Raw genomic sequence first — 22,000 nt, forward strand, 5'->3', positions numbered from 1 at the left:
GTCGCTGTCGGGAAAAGAAATGGCACTACTGCCTGATAGGCGTTATGTTTCTCTCTACATGATACATAAATAATTGTTACGGTTAGACTGGGACCCCATTAAGGATGCTTTCATTCTTTATGCTTTCTTTCCTTCCTTGTTTTCTTCTTTCTTGATTTCATTCTCTCTCCCCTTTTCTTTCTTCACTTCTTGATTTTTCATCATAATCATCATCATCACCATCGTCACCATCATCATCATCATCATCACCATTATCATCATCATCGTTATCCCACTTATCTCAAATCCTCCGCCCCCCCCCCCCTCCCCCCCCCCCCTAAAAATATAATAAAAGGAGTAAATTTCTCTCTTCGAACAGTATGAGAGGGTTTTTTGATAAATATTTAATTAAATATAAATCTCATCTGATGACAAACGAATGTAAGTCGATAGTAAGGATAATAAGTCCTTTTTATTATTTGCAACGAATGTAATAATTATTGTTTTTAATATACCACCATGTATCTATGTAGTCGAGTATAAGAAATAGCTATATTATATGTACATTCAAACATGTCATTTTCTAATATGGGAAATTCATGGTACAAGATAAAACTTGAGATTTTTAATTGCGCAAATTCAACTAACTCTGCTAAAAGCGCTTTATCGAGGATCCCGTCAACAGCAACGCTTTACAGCTAGGACGAGACATGACTCCAATATAGTGCTAATACAATTTCATTAATTTATTAATTTATTTATGTATTTATTTATTTATTTATTTTGTGTCTGAGACAACGGTTAGGTACTCATTTTACAGTTGAGTGCATTGAGGGAATGTGAGTAAAGAACCTTTTTCCAACGACTTAACTTTGAGCTGCCCACAACTGACCCCAGATCTGTGATCAACCGGTCTGGTTTTACATCAAAAAATCATGATACAGTAAAAGTATAAAATTTACACATTATTGATACTATGCGTTTAGTTTTTTTAAAAGAACATATCCGCCAGCCGGATATAAAGTACCAACACACAAAACTATGTGTATCTTTAAACGTTTATAGATATTATGCGCTTGGCTAAGGAGCTCACAACATTGCCATCCGGGGGTATAACGAACCAACACACAAAACCTTGTGTAACCATGATCGTTTATAGTCACGTTAATACAGTTTAGTGAGAATAACTCATAAACGGGGATGGCAAAAGACCCGAGTGACGTCAACTTCGAACTATCTATAGTCTGATGAGTGAGAACTACTCATGAAAATGGCCAACTAAATACGATAACAAAGAGCTAAGTGAAGTCAAATTCGTTCCTTCTATTCTATCTGTACCTGTTTTCAATATTGTTCACAAATTATCAGATTTTTTTTTAATCGTCCACCTGAGCCATTAGGTCCCATAAATGTCGAATAATTTATCGATGTTTCCGTAGCGCAAAACGGACAATCTTTTGAATTTTGGTGTACCTCAAGGACCAGTCATTGTTCCCCTTTTATACACTTTATATACCCAACCTCTTGTTGGTATCATTAGGCAATCGTAATTATCACATGTATACTGAAGATACACAGCTTTATATGTCAACTAAACCGGCGCTTGCGAATGGTCTAGTCTCTTCCGTGGAAAATTGCATTGTAATTGTCAAGAATTGGATGTCTGTGAATAAATTGAAATTAAATGAAGAAAAAAAACTGAAGTCCTTTTCCGCAATCCAAAGAAGCTCACAACATCCATTCAAAACAACTTCATTGTGATTAACAATGAAATGATCTATTTTTCAGAAAAACACATTAACTATCTTTGTAAAATATTGCATTTCGAACATGGAAAGATTTCACAGTTATCGAAGTTTTAAAATATTACTGCCCTAAAAACTCTTATTTCATCATTTATATTGCATTGAACCACAGAGATGGTTAAAACTTAAAAAGATTTCCTACTTTTGAAAATGACCCACCGACATTAACAAAAACATTTTACGAGTAATTCAAACCCGATTATGTTCTGTTGCATTTCGGGGAATTTATGTGAGTGCACTTAAATATATATTGACATTTTTCTTTAAAGATACGTGATAGAATAGAGCAGAAAGAGAGGGACTATTTCACAATTTCGTGTCCTCTTTGTCAGCTGTGTCTTACACTGAAAAAAACAACTTTTTTTCTGTTTTGGTCAGAAAATTTCACATCAGAAATTGATGGATCAAATTAATTCTCAACTTGTATAAACAAAAATCTCAAAACCTTGAAGACATAGGATTTTATAGATATTTAGGTAAAATAATATTATGTGCAGCCTAAATTAAAAAGGTCGTTTGTCAATATGCTGCATATATTCATTTCGTGTTTGATCTTTTGACGAGTCTTTATTTCGTAATTCCCTTTAAAAAACGATTGTATCAAAATCTATATTGGATCTAATTCTATAGAATTATTTTGTTTTCAAATAATTCATTAATTGTTTCATTAATTCGTTTATTCATTCATTCATTCATTTATTCATTATTTATTCATTTATTCATTCATTCGTCTACTCATCCACCATTAATCATACATTACTATTTCAACCATTATGTTATTTGTTACCAAATCCATCTATACTTCAGTTCATGGAGGTAGTCATTCTACTGCCAGTACATAATGTAAATTCCATTCCGTTTTTGTTTTATTAATCTGTTCATTGTTTCCTACACCAATGAAATAAACATTTAATTGTGCTCATTCTCAAGAGTTGATTTTTCAATGATGTGTAGTTCGTTCGTTTTGTAATGATGAATTTGAAATTCAAATATTTTGTCGTGCCTCGAATAAAAAAACAACAAACCAAGATTATTCTCACAAGTCATTTCCAATCCATATTCAAGGTAAGTAACCTAACCATTTCTCCGTCCATACATAGTCATCCAACAGTTATTATTCTTTGTATGTCCCGTAAACACTACATGTACAAAAAATATGCTTGTTTTGGAATGAATGTGTAACGAAACTGTCAAGTTTATCATCCCAGGAACATCTGCTGGCAATTTGAATTCCTTGACCCTTCTTTTCTCCTATCATCACAATCACTATAATCTTGTATCGGTCATAGTTCAGTTTCTTTACTCTGTCTTTCACTTCATCTCCCAATATTCTATTCATGTTAGGTGCGATTCTTGGGTTATATCTGTTGGGGGGGGGGGGGGGGGGGGGGGGAGGGGATAAAAGAAGGAAATTATTATTATTATTATTTTATTATTATTATTATTATTATTATTATTTATCATCATCATCATCATCATCATCATCATCATCATCATCATCATCATCATCATCATCATCATCATTATTATTATTATTATTATTATTACTATTATCATCATTATTAATATTTATTATCATTATAATAATAATAATAATAATAATAATAATAATAATAATAATAATAATAATAATATGATAATAATAACAATAATAATAATAATAATAATAATAATAATAATAATAATAATAATAATAATAATATTCATTATTATTATTATTATTATTAGTAGTAGTAGTAGTAGTGTTGCGTAGTTGCACACATATGTAATGGCTTATGATCGCATAGTGGTGTTTTTGATAGATAGTAATATTATCCTTTGCGTTGTGTTGTAGATGTTAATAATGACGAAAGAGTTTAAGGGCCGGTGATGATGATTGAATGCACAACATCAAAACATTCAAATAAAAGTCCAGATTCCAAGTTTCATTTCTTACAGTTTTATTTGTTTGTGATAAATTCAAAATCCAAATCATGATAAATTCCAAATCCAAATTAAATAGCATGGTCATAATTCAATCAGTTTCATAAGTTCCAAATCCGTAAAATCAGTCCACATGTAAAGTCAATTTTGCCTAGGTAACCATTTTCAATATTTGTGAAATATTTCTAAGTCCGTAAAAGCAAATAAATGATGGTGAGCACAAAAGGTTTAAAGTGTGCAGCTCATGGTCAAGTTGAATGCAGAATTCTAATCCTGTTTTCCTTGAAACATCCTCTTTTATCCCTATCAAAATTTTACCCACAGTTCCATTGTTTCCACGCCCCCTTGCAGTTATTGACAGTTCCCTGTCAGTCTATAATCCAACCCCTAAGAGTAAGACCAAATCATAATCAACCCTGAAACGTCAATTCCTACATATTGATGTTAAACCCCGCCTTTTATGATATAACATTATTTTGATAAATGCCCCTTTCACCTGTTTCAACACCCCTAAACCAATTTAAGAATGATTGATTAAATAGTACTCAACATGATAACCTGTCCAGTAACTTTGACACAAACGGTCTCAAGTAACCTGGACATAAAACTGCGCACACGTGTCATGCGTCTCAAATAGCTTGGACATAAAACTGCCCACACGTGTCATGCACTGACCAAGCTTAACTGATATGCCTGCACTATGTACTCACTAAACCCATTTGCTGATATATATAATTGACAGTTTTGCACCAAATTTCTTAGATAACCTTTTGCATAGGCTTACTCTCTTACATACGCCCCTTTCTTAGAATTTAAATTGACTTAAAACAATTTCAATTAAAAAAATAACAGTAAGAGATTAAATATATATCTAATGTCGAACTAAAATGCAATAAACAAATGTAAGAAATAGTCTATATTTTTTAAAATGACAAATACTTATACCAGTTAAACATTTAACAACTTTAAACTTTAAATTCAAAAAACACCAAAGTTGATTACAACATTCATATATATCGATTATAGGTTTTAAAGTATTAAATTCACAAACATCAATTTTGATTACAACATCTAGATAGATATATATCGATTATAGGTTTTAAAGTATTAAATTCACAAACATCAAATTTGATTACAACATCTAAATAGATATATATCGATTATAGATTCTTTTTTCTTTCAAATTACAACATCAAATCTATCAAAAAGAGATTAAAATTTAGATTTACCAACACCAAAATTGATTAAAACATTTATATTTATCGATTAAACTTTTTTAAAGTATTACAACATCGACAGTAAGATATCATTTATTTAAAAATTCAAAGAAAAAGTATCTTTTCACCTTAAATTCCATCTTCATAGCAATAAAAGTGTTTAATTCTCGTCATATCCCATCACACATACATTTTATTGCGTGAAAAAGGATGGTTCAATTTCCATTTGTGATATACTCACGTTATCTTATTCAATCTCAAATTCAACTCTATACGACATGGGTGATAATCTCAGCTTCCATGTATGTCTACTCATTTACTGGCATATCAAAACCAGTACCTTGTATATTCCCTTATATTGTATGATTCCATTTAAACAACATTATTACATTAATTCCTACTTATAATATGTGGTACAAAAAATGTATTATAGACATCTAGATCCATATACGAAGGATTACATTTCAATTAGTAATAAAAAAAATATTTAAAAATAAATCATAATAATAACAGTATCATCCTTTTAAAATTCAAGTTGAAGTTATTATCATTCATTGTTCATTGTTGATGTTTCAGTTTTTAAGCTTTTTAAGTCACGACGGTGTAGTTTACAACTACATTGATATCAAATTGTTCTTTGAGGTCATCCATCAGCGGTCACATTTCTCAGTAATCCGTTCGTTTTGAGAATGGTCATCCTGTAAAAATTGTCAGTAATTGTTAATTAAGTCATTGTCTCCATTTAGAATGAGTTTTCATGTAATGAAAAAAATATATCAACTATAAGAGTTGAGGTGATTGTATTTAGTCTACGTGTTGCATTGTTGTGTGTGTTGTGGTCACTGAATAGCCCAAGTGTCATAAATTCACTTTAATTACTGTTAATTAATTAAAAACTTTTTCCTCTGTAAATGTCTTCGAATTATCACCATAATGTCTTCACATTCAAATATTTAGTGTTTAATAAATAATCAGACATTAGTCTGTCCGACTTGTTCACATCACATATCTAGTGTTTAGTAAATAATCAGTCATTAGTCTGTCCGACTTATTCATATTTAGTACAGTGTAAATAACTAAATAAGTAAAATCTAACACAGTATGTGATTGTGGGCTGTTACTAAAGTGACCAACTTTTGCAATTTGTGTGTTGTATTTGTTCGAGTCTTTTGAATTGGGACGAAAAAAGACTCTACAGGTAGCAAACGTATGCTTAACCTGTTGGGTTGTTTCTTGGTCTTGTGACGTCGCTGTAATCCATTCATCTCCGGCATCTGGGTCGATTCTCCTCGTAGATATTTGTGGTTGTCTTGTGTATACGTTGAGTCTCATTGTAGATGAAATTGTAAAAATTCAAGATTAACTGTGTGCGAGATCTTGAATTTAAATGAAGTTTGACTTATCCAGCAAGTCAAAAGAAAGTTGTGAACTCAGCCATGTGTTGACAAAGAGTTCGTGTGTAGTAGTCGACAGAGGTCGTGTGTTGTAATTGTCTGTGTTTGTTGATCGAGTTTCGATGAGGTGGCATGTGAGTACACACCAGGTAGATGATGTAATCTGTAGAGTACCGGTGGGTGACGTGAGTCCAAACACCAGGTAGATGATGTAATCTTGCAGAGTTCCGGTGGGTGATGTGAGTCCACACACCAGGTAGATGATGTAACAATAACGTAGTCTAGTAGTGTATGTAGTAGGGTCGAATAAGGTCAACAATATTTTCGTTATTTGAACGCAGGTTGTTGAATATCATACGATAATGAATCCAAGGAAATCGCTCATGTGGCGTTTTGCGATACTTTTTCCTGCATTGTCTTATATACATATATAGCCTTTATCTTTTACAATGATACTAAGACAGGCTTTATTATAATATTCAATGTTTATAAGTTGTAGATATGGGTGCTGCACACTTGTGTATTGACATAAGTTTAAATTTGAATACGCTCACCACTGCATATGAAGGAAGTAGTATTGTTCACAATTGGACATCATTTTGTAAAAACAATCGTATCTTGAACGTTTATGTAATTATTGACATCGTACATCGTTGGGTATTGTTGTCGTAGAAGTAAATACAAGTAATCCTATTGTTCAATAAAGAATGTAAATATAAAAAGGTTCATGGAAGAAATCTGTGTTGATACAGATATTATTTTATAAATTCTGTCAAGTTTGTATAAGTTGGAAGGTACGATGTAATTGAGGTTGCTGTGTAGTTTGTAGTCTGTAGATTGTGTTGATTCTGGACGTATCAATGACGTAGTGGTTGTCGAGATTGTTACTCCATTTCAAGGTATCCGTGGATAGACCAAAGGGATTAAGACATTTCCAGACCTCTGTTGTGGCTGTGTTTGAGTTGCCTCTGTCGTTGTCATCAGCGTTCCCGTTATGACTGATGGTTGCAAGTGTTCTCTTTCGTGATGACTGTATCATGTTTTAGTGCAAACACTACTTCTGCCTTTGATTAACTCGAATTATTCCCCTTAGAAAATCCCTAATTTAATGAAATATGATTTTGTTTATGTTATCGTAGCACTTCCTACCATTTCAACTGATTGCCGAATGATTACACACTTAAGATTTGACAATTGAACATAACTTCTTCTTCAACTCAGTTACACACTTTATGATATAAATGTTAAATTCAAACCACGCAGTAAATATTGATTACAATTACAACAGCAAATCGATAGGAGAAAAATATGATAATCAAAATATTCGCAGAAACGATATACACTCTGGTCAATAAAAATTCAATGTTTCGCGCCTTTGCCCTCGGCTTATAAAAATATTCATATAACTCATTGCGACGTTATCTCGCGCCTCTTAATATAGCATTGATAATTGTGTGCGCTTTAACCACGCGCATCGTATTTATAAAAATGATCCGCCTTCTGTATCATTTCATAATGTTAAACCAAGCGCTTTAATCAAACGCAAAATAAAATATTCCCGAACGCCTCATTCCTGCGTCTCCTAATTTAAATCGTGTGCACTTTAATTACCGCGTCTTACATCACTGCGCTTATTTACCCAATATGCATTTACAGCATTTTACCGTATGGGTTACTTATAATTCGCTGATTCTTAACAAGTTAACCACTTGTGTCACAAATATTATCAGCTCACATGACATGATAATGCATTTTCAATATTTTGTTATTCTTCCGTAATAACATTTTAACTCCCATTACAAGACATCAGTCTTTCATAATAATTAATACTCCGTCATTTTATTTGTTCTCCGACTTTAAACCAAAAGTCCGTTATTCCGTTATTATGAGAATATGTCTCCTTTTAAAAATCACGATGAAACGCGTTTCAAAACAAAACTAAACAAAACAACGATTGACTCATATTCCGCATAAATCATTTCAACTTAATTTCCGGTGATAAAATCCAAATGTCTTATGTAATCTATTATAACGCCATATCTCATTACAAATATAAAATTAGCTCTGTTGTCGATTACTTGGCTGCGTTAACCACACATTTATTACCAAGAAAACAAACAGATATAAAACTTTGCTCTTTGCCATGAACCCATGAATCTCAAAGAGTCAAGATCAACCTACCAATTCATCCCTACCGACGGGAGAAAAATATAATCAATGATGTTGTAATATGACAATAAATACCATAAGACATTTTTCAATTATCAAAACTTATAATTTACGTGTTGTTATTGCCATCGTCGTCTTGAGTCATTTTGACAGAAAATAAAACGTAACAACATTAAAGAATGACCAACTGTCAATGTAATTCCAACAGTAACATAAAAACATTGAAATAAAAATCGACACATCTTTGTTACTGATATTAACAAAACATTGCCATTAACGGTACAAATTAATATTCGAAGATCTATTCCGAAACGCTTGATTGTAAGTAAACGCATTTTCATTTATTTTGAAAAATAAAACGCACTAAAATATTCATTTAAATTCTGCAATTTTTATTTTCATCTCTCCCTCTCTTCTTTTTAATTAAATAAAATACGTATAGCATCAATGCATTATTATTATTATTATTATTATTATTATTATTATTATTATTATTATTATTATTATTATTATTATTATTATTATTATTATTATTGTTATTTTGCCGTTCTATAATATATTGTTTTCACTTTTTGAATATAATATATTGCCCTATATATCTATATTTTTTTAAAATTTCCTTTTCTATCTGTGACTCTTAATTTAAATATTATTTAGTATATTTATTTATTTTTTTAAATATCGTCTTTTGTCAGAATTTTAGGAATCATCTATAATTTCAATATTTTTTTTCATATTTCAATACAAAATAATTCCACTGCTTCACCTTCAAAATTGATATTCATTTTCTTTCCCAAATAAAACTATTTTCCTATCTGTTCACAATTTTCACTTCAAAATTCGAGTCTCACAAAAACTTTAATAGATGTTAACACCGCAACAACCCAGGTTCGAATCCTGGTCACGGCACCAAATTAGATACATAATGTTGCGTAGTTGCACACATATGTAATGGCTTATGATCGCATAGTGGTGTTTTTGATAGATAGTAATATTATCCTTTGCGTTGTGTTGTAGATGTTAATAATGACGAAAGAGTTTAAGGGCCGGTGATGATGATTGAATGCACAACATCAAAACATTCAAATAAAAGTCCAGATTCCAAGTTTCATTTCTTACAGTTTTATTTGTTTGTGATAAATTCAAAATCCAAATCATGATAAATTCCAAATCCAAATTAAATAGCATGGTCATAATTCAATCAGTTTCATAAGTTCCAAATCCGTAAAATCAGTCCACATGTAAAGTCAATTTTGCCTAGGTAACCATTTTCAATATTTGTGAAATATTTCTAAGTCCGTAAAAGCAAATAAATGATGGTGAGCACAAAAGGTTTAAAGTGTGCAGCTCATGGTCAAGTTGAATCCGAATAATCCTAATAATCATCCCGTTTTCCTCGAAACATCCTCTTTTATCCCTATCAAAATTTTACCCACAGTTCCATTGTTTCCACGCCCCCTTGTAGTTTCGACAGTTCCCTGTCAGTCTATAATCCAACCCCTAATAGTAAGACCCAATCATATTCAAACCTGAAACGTCAATTCCTACATATTGATGTTAAACCCCGCCTTTTATGATATAACATTATTTTGATAAAGCACCAAATAAGATACATAATGTTGCGTAGTTGCACACATATGTAATGGCTTATGATCGCATAGTGGTGTTTTTCATAGATGGTAGTATTATCCTTTGCGTCGTGTTGTAGATGTTAATAATGACGAAAGAGTTCAGGGTCCGGTGATGATAATTGAATGCACAACATCAAGACATTCAAATAAAAATCTAGATTCCAAGTTTCATTTCTTACAGCTTTATTTATTTGTTGTGATAATTCCGAAATCCAAATCATGATAAATTCCAAATCCAAATCAAATAGCATGGTCATAATTCAATCAGTTTCATAAATTGAAAATCCGTAAAATCAGTCCACATGTAAAGTCAATTTTGCCTAAGTAACCATTTTCAATATACGTGGAATATTTCTAAGTCCGTAAAAGCAAATAAATGATGGTGAGCACAAAAGGTTTAAAGTGTGCAGCTCATGGTCAAGTTGAATGCAGAATTCTAATCCTGTTTTCCTTGAAACATCCTCTTTTATCCCTATCAAAATTTTACCCACAGTTCCATTGTTTCCACGCCCCCTTGCAGTTATTGACAGTTCCCTGTCAGTCTATAATCCAACCCCTAAGAGTAAGACCAAATCATAATCAACCCTGAAACGTCAATTCCTACATATTGATGTTAAACCCCGCCTTTTATGATATAACATTATTTTGATAAATGCCCCTTTCACCTGTTTCAACACCCCTAAACCAATTTAAGAATGATTGATTAAATAGTACTCAACATGATAACCTGTCCAGTAACTTTGACACAAACGGTCTCAAGTAACCTGGACATAAAACTGCGCACACGTGTCATGCGTCTCAAATAGCTTGGACATAAAACTGCCCACACGTGTCATGCACTGACCAAGCTTAACTGATATGCCTGCACTATGTACTCACTAAACCCATTTGCTGATATATATAATTGACAGTTTTGCACCAAATTTCTTAGATAACCTTTTGCATAGGCTTACTCTCTTACAGTAGTAGTAGTAGTAGTAGTAGTAGTAGTAGTAGTAGTAGTAGGAGTAGAAGTAGAAGTAGTAGTAGTAGTAGTAGTAGTAGTAGTAGTAGTAGTAGTAGTAGTAGTAGTAGTAGTAGAAGTAGTAGTAGTAGTAGTAGTAGTAGTAGTAATGGTAGTAGTAGTAGTAGTAGTAGTAGTAGTAGTAGTAGTAGTAGTAGTAGTAGTAGTAGTAGTAGTAGTAGTAGTAGTAGTAACAGCAGCAGCATTAGTAGTACTAGCGTCATTATCATTCATGCGAATGCTACTAGTAGTCGTAGTAGTGGTAGTAGTAGTAGTAGTGGTAGTAGTAGTAGTAGTAGTAGTAGTAGTAGTAGTAGTAGTAGTAGTAGTAGTAGTAGCAGTAGTAGTAGTAGTAGGAAATTATTATTATTATTATTATTATTATTATTATTATTATTATTATTATTATTATTAGTATTATTATTATTATTATTATTGTTATTATTATTATTATAAATATTATTATTATTATTATATCATTATTATTATTATTATTATTATTATTATTATTATTATTATTATTATTATTATTATTATTATTATTATTATTATGAGGTTGGATCCAGACAGTCCCCTCGATGCCCAAATACAATCAACTGGCGCCGACACGCCCAGCCCTCGAATTCGTACAATTAAACAGACTGAAGACCAAATGTGCATCACGTCGACAACCCCTCTACCATCACAACGCCAGATAGACCATCACCAAACCCAACGCAAAACCTATTACAGTCCCGGGGGAAGAGAATTTCATTCAGGACGCCTTAAATCGACACGACAAAACTCAGACCAATGACTTATCACAGACCTGTCTGGAACACCTGATAGTGACACCTCAACAAATGTGCCTTTTCATCTTCCTTTGTCAAATTATGATTTTGTTGTATTATATTCTAATGTCGATAGCTTGCTTAACAAACGATCAGAATTAACATGTATGATACAGAAGCATAATCCCATGATAATATGTCTTACTGAAATTATGCCAAAAATTGAACTTGAGATTGATTTAGAAATTGAATTTTTTATCGATGGGTATAACTTATTTTTGAATGATTACCCAAGTCGGGATGTTGCTATCTATGTTTTGGATTGTGTTAATGCCAATATATTCTCTTTTGATCATCCTATAATTAGTGAAAGTGTATGGTGTGATTTTGAATATAATAATTTACACATACTTGTAGGAAATATATATAGGTCTCATAATTCAGACAAATTAACTTTCATTAGGGATATAAAAGAAACCTTACAGTCAGTAGGTAGAATGAAATTTGATTGGGTGATCATTGTCGGAGATTATAATTTTCCTAACATTAAATGGACAGAACCATGTCTAACTTTTCCCGACTATCTATTTGTCGAGGCAATTAGGGATGCTTTCTTTATTCAGCTGGTGACACAGGCTACGAGACACCGACTGAACCAAACTAGTAATATACTCGACTTGGTAATATGTAACGATGATTATTGGATTAATAACATTGACCATTTGCCTTTGGTGGGTAAAAGTGATCATGACTCACTTCTTATATCGTTAAATCTTTCATCCGCCAAACATCCTTTTGATGTTTATTTTGATTATTTCAAAGGTAATTACAACTCTTGTAGAGAAGACCTAAATGCCGTGAATTGGGATACACTTGAAGGCTACGGTGTGAATGAAGCGTGGGTGTTTTTTAAAAACAAACTAAAATGTATAGAATCTAAACACATTCCATTAAGATGTAACAAAAAATTTAGTTCTAATAAACCATTGTGGTTGACAAAAAACGTTAAACGTACAATTAATAAGAAACATAAATTGTATAAGAAATTCAAAAAGTATCCTACAACAGATAATTTTCATAATTATGTCAAGGTTAGAAATAATACCAAATACACGATTCAAAATGCTGTGAAAACGTATGAATGTACATTGGCACACGAATGTAAGAGTAGTCCGAAAGGCTTTTGGAGATACGTAAACAGAAAGTTGAAAAGAAAACCAGGTGTTAGTGTTTTACTGAAAGATGATGGTACCAAGGTTACTTCGGATATAGATATTAGCTAATGTTTTAAATAATTATTTTTCATCTGTGTTTGTTCAAGAAGACACTACAAATATACCAACGTTCAATGTTACAAATCAATTAAACGTCCCGAATTTTATATTACACAAGAAGACATACTTGCAAAATTGTTGAATTTAGACGTGACGAAAAGCATGGGACTCGGTTCCCTTCATCCCGTTTACTGAAAGAAGTGGCCTTTGAAATATCACAGCCGCTATCAACAATATATAATAAGTCTCTTGAATCTGGTACCTTACCCATTGAATGGAAACAAGCCAATGTTACTGCCATTCATAAAAAGGGAAGCAAACTAGATGCTGCAAACTATAGACCCATCAGCTTAACATGCATACTCTGTAAGGTTATGGAGTCTATCTTGAAAGACCGAATAATGGACTTTCTTGAAAGTCATACGATGCTAAACAATAACCAGCATGGTTTTAGATCAAAGAGATCATGCATTACTCAACTTTTACAGGTGATGGAGGATTTTACCAAGTTAATTGATCGTGATCAATGCATTGATGTTGTTTATCTTGATTTCCGCAAGGCTTTTGATTCTGTACCTCATGAGAGATTATTCATTAAACTAAAAACATATGGATTTAAAGGGAATATCTTTAACTGGATTAAAGACTTTCTTAATAATCGAATACAAAGGGTCATTGTCAATGGTGTGGGGTCGGATTTTAAGAATGTAATTAGCGGTGTACCCCAAGGAAGCGTATTGGGACCACTTTTATTTCTTTTATATATAAATGATTTACCATGTGACATAAATTCAGCCTGCAAACTGTTTGCAGACGATACAAAGATCTATAGTACAACTGAACATCATAACATTCTACAAAATGATATATTTTCACTTTTCAAATGGTCTACAACATGGCATTTGGATTTTAATGTTTCGAAATGTAAAGTATTACATATAGGAAAAAATAATCCATGTCATAATTATTTTACCGATACTTCTATGTCAAATCTACTTTCCGTTGTGCGTTATGAAAAGGATGTGGGAGTTACTTTTGATTCACATTTGAATTTTGATTTACATATTGATAATTGTGTAAGCCGTGCAAACAGAATGATGGGAATAATATATAGAACCTTTATAAGTCTTGATAAAACCACATTTTTATATTTGTATAAATCGCTCGTTCGACCAATTCTAGAATACGGAAATTGCATCTGGAGCCCATTATATAAAAGACAATCTATTAGTATTGAAAGTGTACAGAGGCGAGCTACCAAAAAAAATTATACAATACAGTATTTATCTTATAAGGAAAGGTTAGAATTTCTTGACTTACCCAGCTTGAAATATAGAAGAATTCGTGGGGATTTAATTCAGGTTTATAGATTGGTACATGGTCTGGATAGGATAGACTTTTCTGATTTTTTTTTCATATTCTAATATTACTTTTACTAGAGGGGACAAGTTTAAGATGTTTGTCTCTAGATGCAAAACAAACATAAGACAAAACTGGTTCGGTATTCGTATTGTTCAGAAATGGAACAGTTTGAAATTTGAAACAAAGAATGCAAAATCTATGGATTATTTCAAGGTGTTAGTAGACAGGGAATTATATGATTGGAGATTTATATGTGACGAATAATACTTGTTTGCTCTGCTGTTGACATGGCTTTCAATCTTGTATGTATATATTATGCATTATTATATTATTATGGTTATCTTCTATACGCGTGTGTATGTGTGTGTGTGTGTGTGTGTGTGTGTGTGTGTGTGTGTGGTTGTGTGTGCGCTTTGCATGTCACGGTTAAAGATATATGTTTGTACACCGCATGAGTACATTTAAGTTGAAATACTATCTTTACCACGTGTATCGTTATTGTAATATTTAATCAATAGATTTATGGCATTACTAATTAATATTAAGGGCATTCAAAGGATCTTATCCTATTTTGCCCTATACCACATGTTATGTTATTATTGTCTTGCTGTTGTTGCTGTTATTAATATTATTATTATTTTTTATCATCATTATTATTATTACTATTATCATCATATTAATGTTATTATTATTACTTATATATTACTTATTATTATATTTTATTATTATTATTTTATATGTTATTATTATTATTATCTTATATTATTATTATTATTATATTATTATTATTATTATTATTATTATTATTATTATTTTATTATTATTATTATTATTATATTATATATATTATTATATATTATTAATATTATTATTATTATTATATTATTTTATTATTATTATTATTTATTATTATTATTATTATTATTATTATTATTATTATTATTATTATTATTATATTATTATTATTATTATATATTATTATTTTATTATTTTATTATTTATTATTATTTTATTATTATTTTATTATTATTATTAATTATTATTATTATTATTATTATTATTATTATTATTATTATTATTATATATTATTATTATATATTATTATTATTATTATTATTATTATTATTATTATTATTATTATTATTTATTATTATTTTTATTATTATTATTATTATTTTTTATTATTATTATTATTATTATTATATATATATTATTATTATTATTATATTATTATTATATATTATTATTATTATTATAATTATATTATATATTATTATATTATTATTATTATTATTATTATTATTATATTTATATATTATTCATATCATCATCACCATTCATTATCACATCATCATCTCATCATCATCATCATCATCATCATCTATCATCATATCATCATCATTTCATCATTATCATGATTATTTTTATGAATAATAATAATAATAATAATAATAATAATAATAATAATAATAATAATAATAATAATAATTATTATTATTATTATTATTATTATTATTATTATTATTATTATTATTATTATTATTATATAATAATATAATAATAATAATAAATATAATAATAATAATAATAATAATAATATAATAATAATAATAATAATAATAATAATAATAATAATAATAATAAAATAATAATAATATATAATAATAATAATAATAATAATAATAATAATAATGATAATAAAATAATAATAATAATAATAATAATATTGTATAATATAATGATATCATTATGATGATGATGATGAATGATGATGATGACGATGATGATGATGATGATGATGATGATGATGATGATGATGATGATGATGATGATGATGATGATGATGGCGACGAGGACGGCGAGGAGAACGATAGATAGGTGCTTACTTCATGTCTTTTACTCGATTATCGATTACGTCCTTTACAATCGCCAAAACAGCGCTTGATTCAAACTTGGCTTTGGGTTCCAGGCGGTATGCTGGCTCATATAAGACACTTGGTATCGACTCCCCCATCGTGCTCTCTCGCTTTTCCGCTGCCCTGCTCATCAATCTCTTAGCAAAGCGTCTACTGGCCATTAAACCACCGATACTCATTCGCGCCATGCTTGCACTTCCTCCAGATATACTGGACCGCGCGCCGAGAGCCAAACTGTTTCTCTTCCCAGATTCCTCTCTGCTACTGTCAGTCTCTGATGTTTCTTCAGCCCTGTTTTTTGCCAGTAGTTTTTTCATGAGCAAGTTTCCACCGCCACCTTTCTTATCGCCCATAACACCAGGAGTCTGGGGCTTGGTGATGGTGAGGGTCGCTCCCTCCGGCCTGGCCGCAAGGGGGATTGATGCTTTCTTCATCATTTTGTTTTGATTCGTTGGTGTTTTGGAAACAATCCTATCCAGTTATAGTTTTTTTAATACAGCAGATGTTGGCCTTGATATACTGTATTATTACCTGATATTAACGAATTTACACATATTTTGTATTCAATAAAATAGTTGTGACTGTGTGTAAAAGCTTTTGCTTAATTGTGTCTTAAATATCTAATCACACACAAAATCAATAATCTATAGTGCAAATAGAATCCTGTCAAATTATAGGCATACGACAATGTTTACCACAGTATAGCTGTATTATTCTTATACACGAGATGATTTCACTGAACTGACTGAACTCCAAAACACTGAAGAAAAAAATGAAAAAAAGCGAAAAGCGAGAGATCGTCCGAGAATATACAAAAAAGATCCCCAGAGGAACACTACCAATAACAATACTAGTGAAACCACAACTAAATATAACCGAGTCTTTCAACTCGTGTTATGCAATTGTAACTCCATCCACTACTCGTATTGTGTTCTTTGTTGATACGGCATTGATTGTATCGAAGTATGGTAAGCCAAATATCTGGCAAAACAAAGCGAATGGCTTATCGCTCCAAACACCTATTTAGTTAATCTCATTAACTACAGTAAGGTCAGTCGAAGCAAACATTAGCTTAAGGCATTAACGGCAGTTATTGTGTTTTAATCTTTACACCAATCTTTGACCTCCACTGAATAATGTTGACATGACTTGTTAAAAGAATCACCTTAGTCATTTTTTGTCTTTGTTTTGCGATCACGACTACGATATGTTTGAGGTTATGACATTGGCAGTGATGGGAATATAATCACATGACAGCAGACAAAGAACGCTCAAAGGAAATTATTTTTTGGAACAAGGTAAACTTCAAACGAGATTTTAAATAAGTATGTGACCCAATTATGCCAATCGGGTAATGTATCAGAATAATCTAGATGAAGAAAATTGAATTCAAAATCAAAATGATCGAAACTAGTAAAGTTAAGTCTTTTGAAATCAACCAAAACTCCCTCCCCTCAACCAGTTAACTGCCATACACCGGAAAAACACATAGATAAAAATTTGGCCAGAAAACTCGTCCTTCAAAATATCGATCGATTAAAATGACCCTTTCTTGAAGAAAAAAAAACCTCTCAAACCTGGGATTTAAAGCGTAATAATTTGCCCCGTTCACCATGTAGGAACTCACTGGTACTCCCGCCGACTAGATAACATCAATTATACACAGCGGTACACAACCCACACAAAGCTTGGCCAATATAATGTCTTCACACAGAGCTAGAGGAATTAATGTAGTTTCATCACACATTTGCATTTAATTTCTGCCACATTGTTTAATTTGTTCATCTAGTGTTTTGTGCTTTTATTGGATATTCAATATTTATCTCATGTACAAAAATGAATAAAACAACTTCATAAAAGAAAACATTGCGAATACGGAACGTTTCGGGCTCAAACCCCTTCTTCTGCCAATAACAAAAAGAGTAAAAACAGAAATTGTTCACGTTAAAGTTAGATAGGTGAAAAATAATTCAATCATTTTTAGTCGAGAAAAATGATAGCGATAAGTAAGCAAATTCTAGTGTTTGGTTTCTAAGAAACACTGGTACAAAAGAGCCCAGATTAAAAATAATGCGTAAAACACAGTGCGTAAAGAAAAAGACGAGGGAAATAAGAATTTTAAAGAGTAGGGATCAGCTCTATTTGTAATTTGTGGTTTCTATGATTTTAGTGAAAATTTTATTTCCCATATAATTCTCAATACTGGCATTCAAAATAAGATATACGAAGGTCATTTGATAAGTTTCCGGAATCGGTTATGAGGAATAATGGCATTACCATCAAATTTACACAGCTTCTTAAAGTACTCTCATTGAGCTTGGATGGAAAGTTTTATCCTCTTAATCCAAGAATCAAAGCAGTTTTGTTATATTTCCTGTTGTGTGGCTGAAATTTCATCTTCAAGTGCCCTTATTTCATCATCAGGAATCTCAAATTTAATCGCACGGAATTTTTCCTTGACAAATGGGAACAAAAAGAAGTCACAGGGGGCCAGGTCGGGATAATATGGAGGGTGGGTTAGGATTTGAACGCTGATTTCAGTCAAGAACTGCACTGTTGCAATAGCTGAATGAGCACTAGCGTTGTCATGGTGCCATATCAACCCCATTGTATCTGTCTTTGCACGCCATTTTCTCTACCTCCCTAAAATTGTCCGTATACAGTGATTAACATTCCAATCTGAGGTGACAATGCGTCTGTCTTGGAGCTAGCCACCATTTGCTTTCCAATGCTGCGAGATAGCTTGATTTTCAGAGGTGGAGTCTTACCAGGAAAGAGCCACTCTCTAGATTGGCGCTGTGTTTGAGGGTCATACAAATAAATCCATGTTTCATCACCAGTCACGATGTTTTCCACATTCCTAGACCTTCATCGAATCGTTGAATCGTAGTGGTGCAAAATTGGACACGTTGTTGCTTTGGTTCATCGGCGAGTTGGTGAGGTATACATCGAGCGGACACCTTGTGACATTAAAGCATTCGTGCAGTATCTTCCAAACTAGGTGATGAAATGCAAACGGAATGCCCTATCTCATGATAGCATCATTTTCAATCATAACCTTATTAGAAGACACTGACTTTTCCGTTACAGCGCACGTAGGTCGACCTTCACGGTCATCATTTTTGAGGGATTGCCAACCTCTTTTAAATTCACAACCAGAAATGTATTTAAGATTTTGATGGAGCAGATTCCAAAAATAGAATTTGCAAAGTTTCATAACAAACTGATACATTCAACTCTTTCAAAATGTGATAAATCATGGCTCGAAAATCGTGTCTGTTGAGCTCCATTTTGTTGTTGACACAATTACTGGGATATGCCGTCACATATTTGTTCATTGTGATCAAAATGTGAACATAAATCAATGAAAATTTGCGGGAATTTCCACTAAAGGATGTTTCATGGTTTGCTTATAGAAATATAGATATTATCTTTACTGCTCCTACCCGATTCCGGGAACTTATCTAATGACCCTGATAAATGTAAATATTATTTGCAATTAATCCAATTAGGCGATGAAACCTTTTTAACCGTTTTCCATTCTCGGGTTGTACTGACAGTTTTCTCTTGTAATCCAGTCATAGAGAACGGTGAAAGCATGCAGACATCTTATTCACGGTAAGATGTTTATGGAGAATCGTTTCAATGGACTATACATTGATTCGAGTTTCACTTGAGAGCTTTTAAACAGCTATTCATCTTATGGAATCACTATCTTCTCAAAGGAAATTTCCTCTTCAGATAATAAAAGATAAAGAGGGTCCTTACACAGATGGATGTGGTCTTTCGCGATCTTTATCCCTCACCGAAAGAAATAATGAGCATTTATATAGCGCAATATCTACTAAACGTGCTAATGACGCTTTATAATGGGTCCCTGACTAACAGCAACACTAAACATGTAGTACGAGACACTACACATGTTACAATTTTCTCGACAGAGACAAATACGCTTCAACAGTCGTAACGTCACTTCCCTCGTAATGACGCATGGTAACTAGGTAACTGGCTCTAAACTATCGGAACAATGGCGAAGCTCTTGTGAAATATTTCTCCAACGAGCATAAAAGCGTATCCAGAGGGGAAAAAACATAAATCTGATCATGTTTTGACTTTTACACATTCTGATCACAAGACAGATGAAAAGTTCTAGCCAGCATGAAGAATAGAAAGTACCGGTTTTCTTTGTTTAGAACCACGATGGCCTCTGTTGCTGGGCGACGTGACATCAGACTATTGAATCCAATTAGCTCTTTATAATAACTCAACTTTTAGCCGCTCAGAGCAGGACTCGTACCTGAGACGGGTCCGAAGGCAAGTGTCATATCTCAATATAACAAAGCCTCAAAGTTTATTTAGGTTGGATAAAATATTACGTGTCACGAGGAATCAACCCAGACCTGAAACAAAAATTTGGTCATAGTAAACAGGGTCTATTGTAGAATCGACGGAAGGTAATCGACATTGGGATAGATTTGGAGCATTTCAAATAAAAAGGCAATATTTCTGTCTGTAAATTCTACTCCGTGGTACTCCGTTCGATCGGGCTTAAGGCTCTGGAAAAAATACTTTTCTTTATAATCTATTGCCATTTCTATTGTATTTGTTGTGGAAGAAGAAGTTGAGCCCAAATCTATCATGGTTTGATATTTTGCTCTTGGTTGAAGCTGCTGTATTCATTTTAATTTCATATCCTACAAGCACACGAGCATTGAATTGTTAGTGACAACTCAAGCGAGATACATTTCGATTAAAGTCAGATCCATAAGATTCATATAGGTTAATCAGATTTATTATTCAATGTCACCGTAAAAATCGATGACAAATGCTCTCAGGATAAGTCAGTAACCTGGAAAGATTATATTCGAAGTAGTTGTGGTGGTGGTGGTGGTAGTAGTAGTAGTAGTAGTAGTAGTAGTAGTAGTAGTAGTAGTAGTAGTAGTAGTAGTATTAGAGTAGTAATAGTAGTAGTAGTAGTAGTATAGTAGTAGTAGTAGTAGTTAGTAGTAGTAGTAGTAGTATTAGAGCAGCAGAAGCAGCAGTAGTAGTAGTAGTAGTAGTGTAGTAGTAGTATAGTAGTAGTAGTAGTAGTAATGTAGTAGTAGTGTAGTAGTAGTAGTAGTGTAGTAGTAGTAGTAGTAGTAAGTAGTGTAGTATGTAGTAGTAGTAATAGTAGTAGTAGTATAGTAGTAGTAGTAGTAGTAGTAGTAGTAGGACGGCCAGTCGCTCTATTCCTATATATATACTGGAAGATTTTTATCTTTTGGGACTTTGTAGATATTATATCTACACCATTAAGACGCCGGAGCTTTTAAACTTTGATTGTATAATCTTCAAGGATCAAACCCAAGCCCGCTGTCAAAGGACTACACAATAACCTCTTACCAATTGCCTGGAAGTGGAATTTTACGAGTCCGATCCTGTTATCAGAGGAATAGATCATCCAAGCCCATCAACTGCCTGGAAACGTAAACTTATGAACCTGACATATTATCATAAGTTACGTAAAATATTCATATCTTATTTGTAACTGCCACGATCACTGTTTATCCTTTTA

At 32.0% G+C, this 22,000-nt stretch overlaps 1 protein-coding gene across 1 annotated transcript; it reads right to left on the reverse strand.

Annotated features, from left to right (window-relative positions):
• Window positions 1-434: 434 nt before the first annotated feature.
• Window positions 435-20,576, reverse strand: LOC144966758 (dynein light chain Tctex-type protein 2B-like). The gene is made up of 2 exons (XM_078903535.1): window positions 16,414-20,576; window positions 435-3,148 (listed from the first exon to the last, which is right to left on the reverse strand). The coding sequence occupies exons 1-2, from the start codon at window positions 16,878-16,880 to the stop codon at window positions 2,899-2,901; spliced, it is 717 nt and encodes a 238-aa protein (XP_078759661.1). The 5' UTR covers window positions 16,881-20,576; the 3' UTR covers window positions 435-2,898.
• Window positions 20,577-22,000: the final 1,424 nt, after the last annotated feature.

This window comes from Berghia stephanieae, chromosome 1 (genome assembly GCF_034508935.2).
Source record: "Berghia stephanieae isolate SIO BIC M18660-M18661 chromosome 1, UCSD_Bste_1.3, whole genome shotgun sequence".
NCBI classification, from domain to species: domain Eukaryota; kingdom Metazoa; phylum Mollusca; class Gastropoda; order Nudibranchia; family Aeolidiidae; genus Berghia; species Berghia stephanieae.

Bases quoted from the DNA above. Each gene is read 5' to 3' on its own strand.
- LOC144966758 (XM_078903535.1), bottom strand. From the start codon at position 16,880: ATGATGAAGAAAGCATCAATCCCCCTTGCGGCCAGGCCGGAGGGAGCG. The intron at 3,149-16,413 runs GTAAGCACCTAT...CCCCCCCAACAG, and splicing joins AATCGAGTAAAAGACATGAA to ATATAACCCAAGAATCGCAC.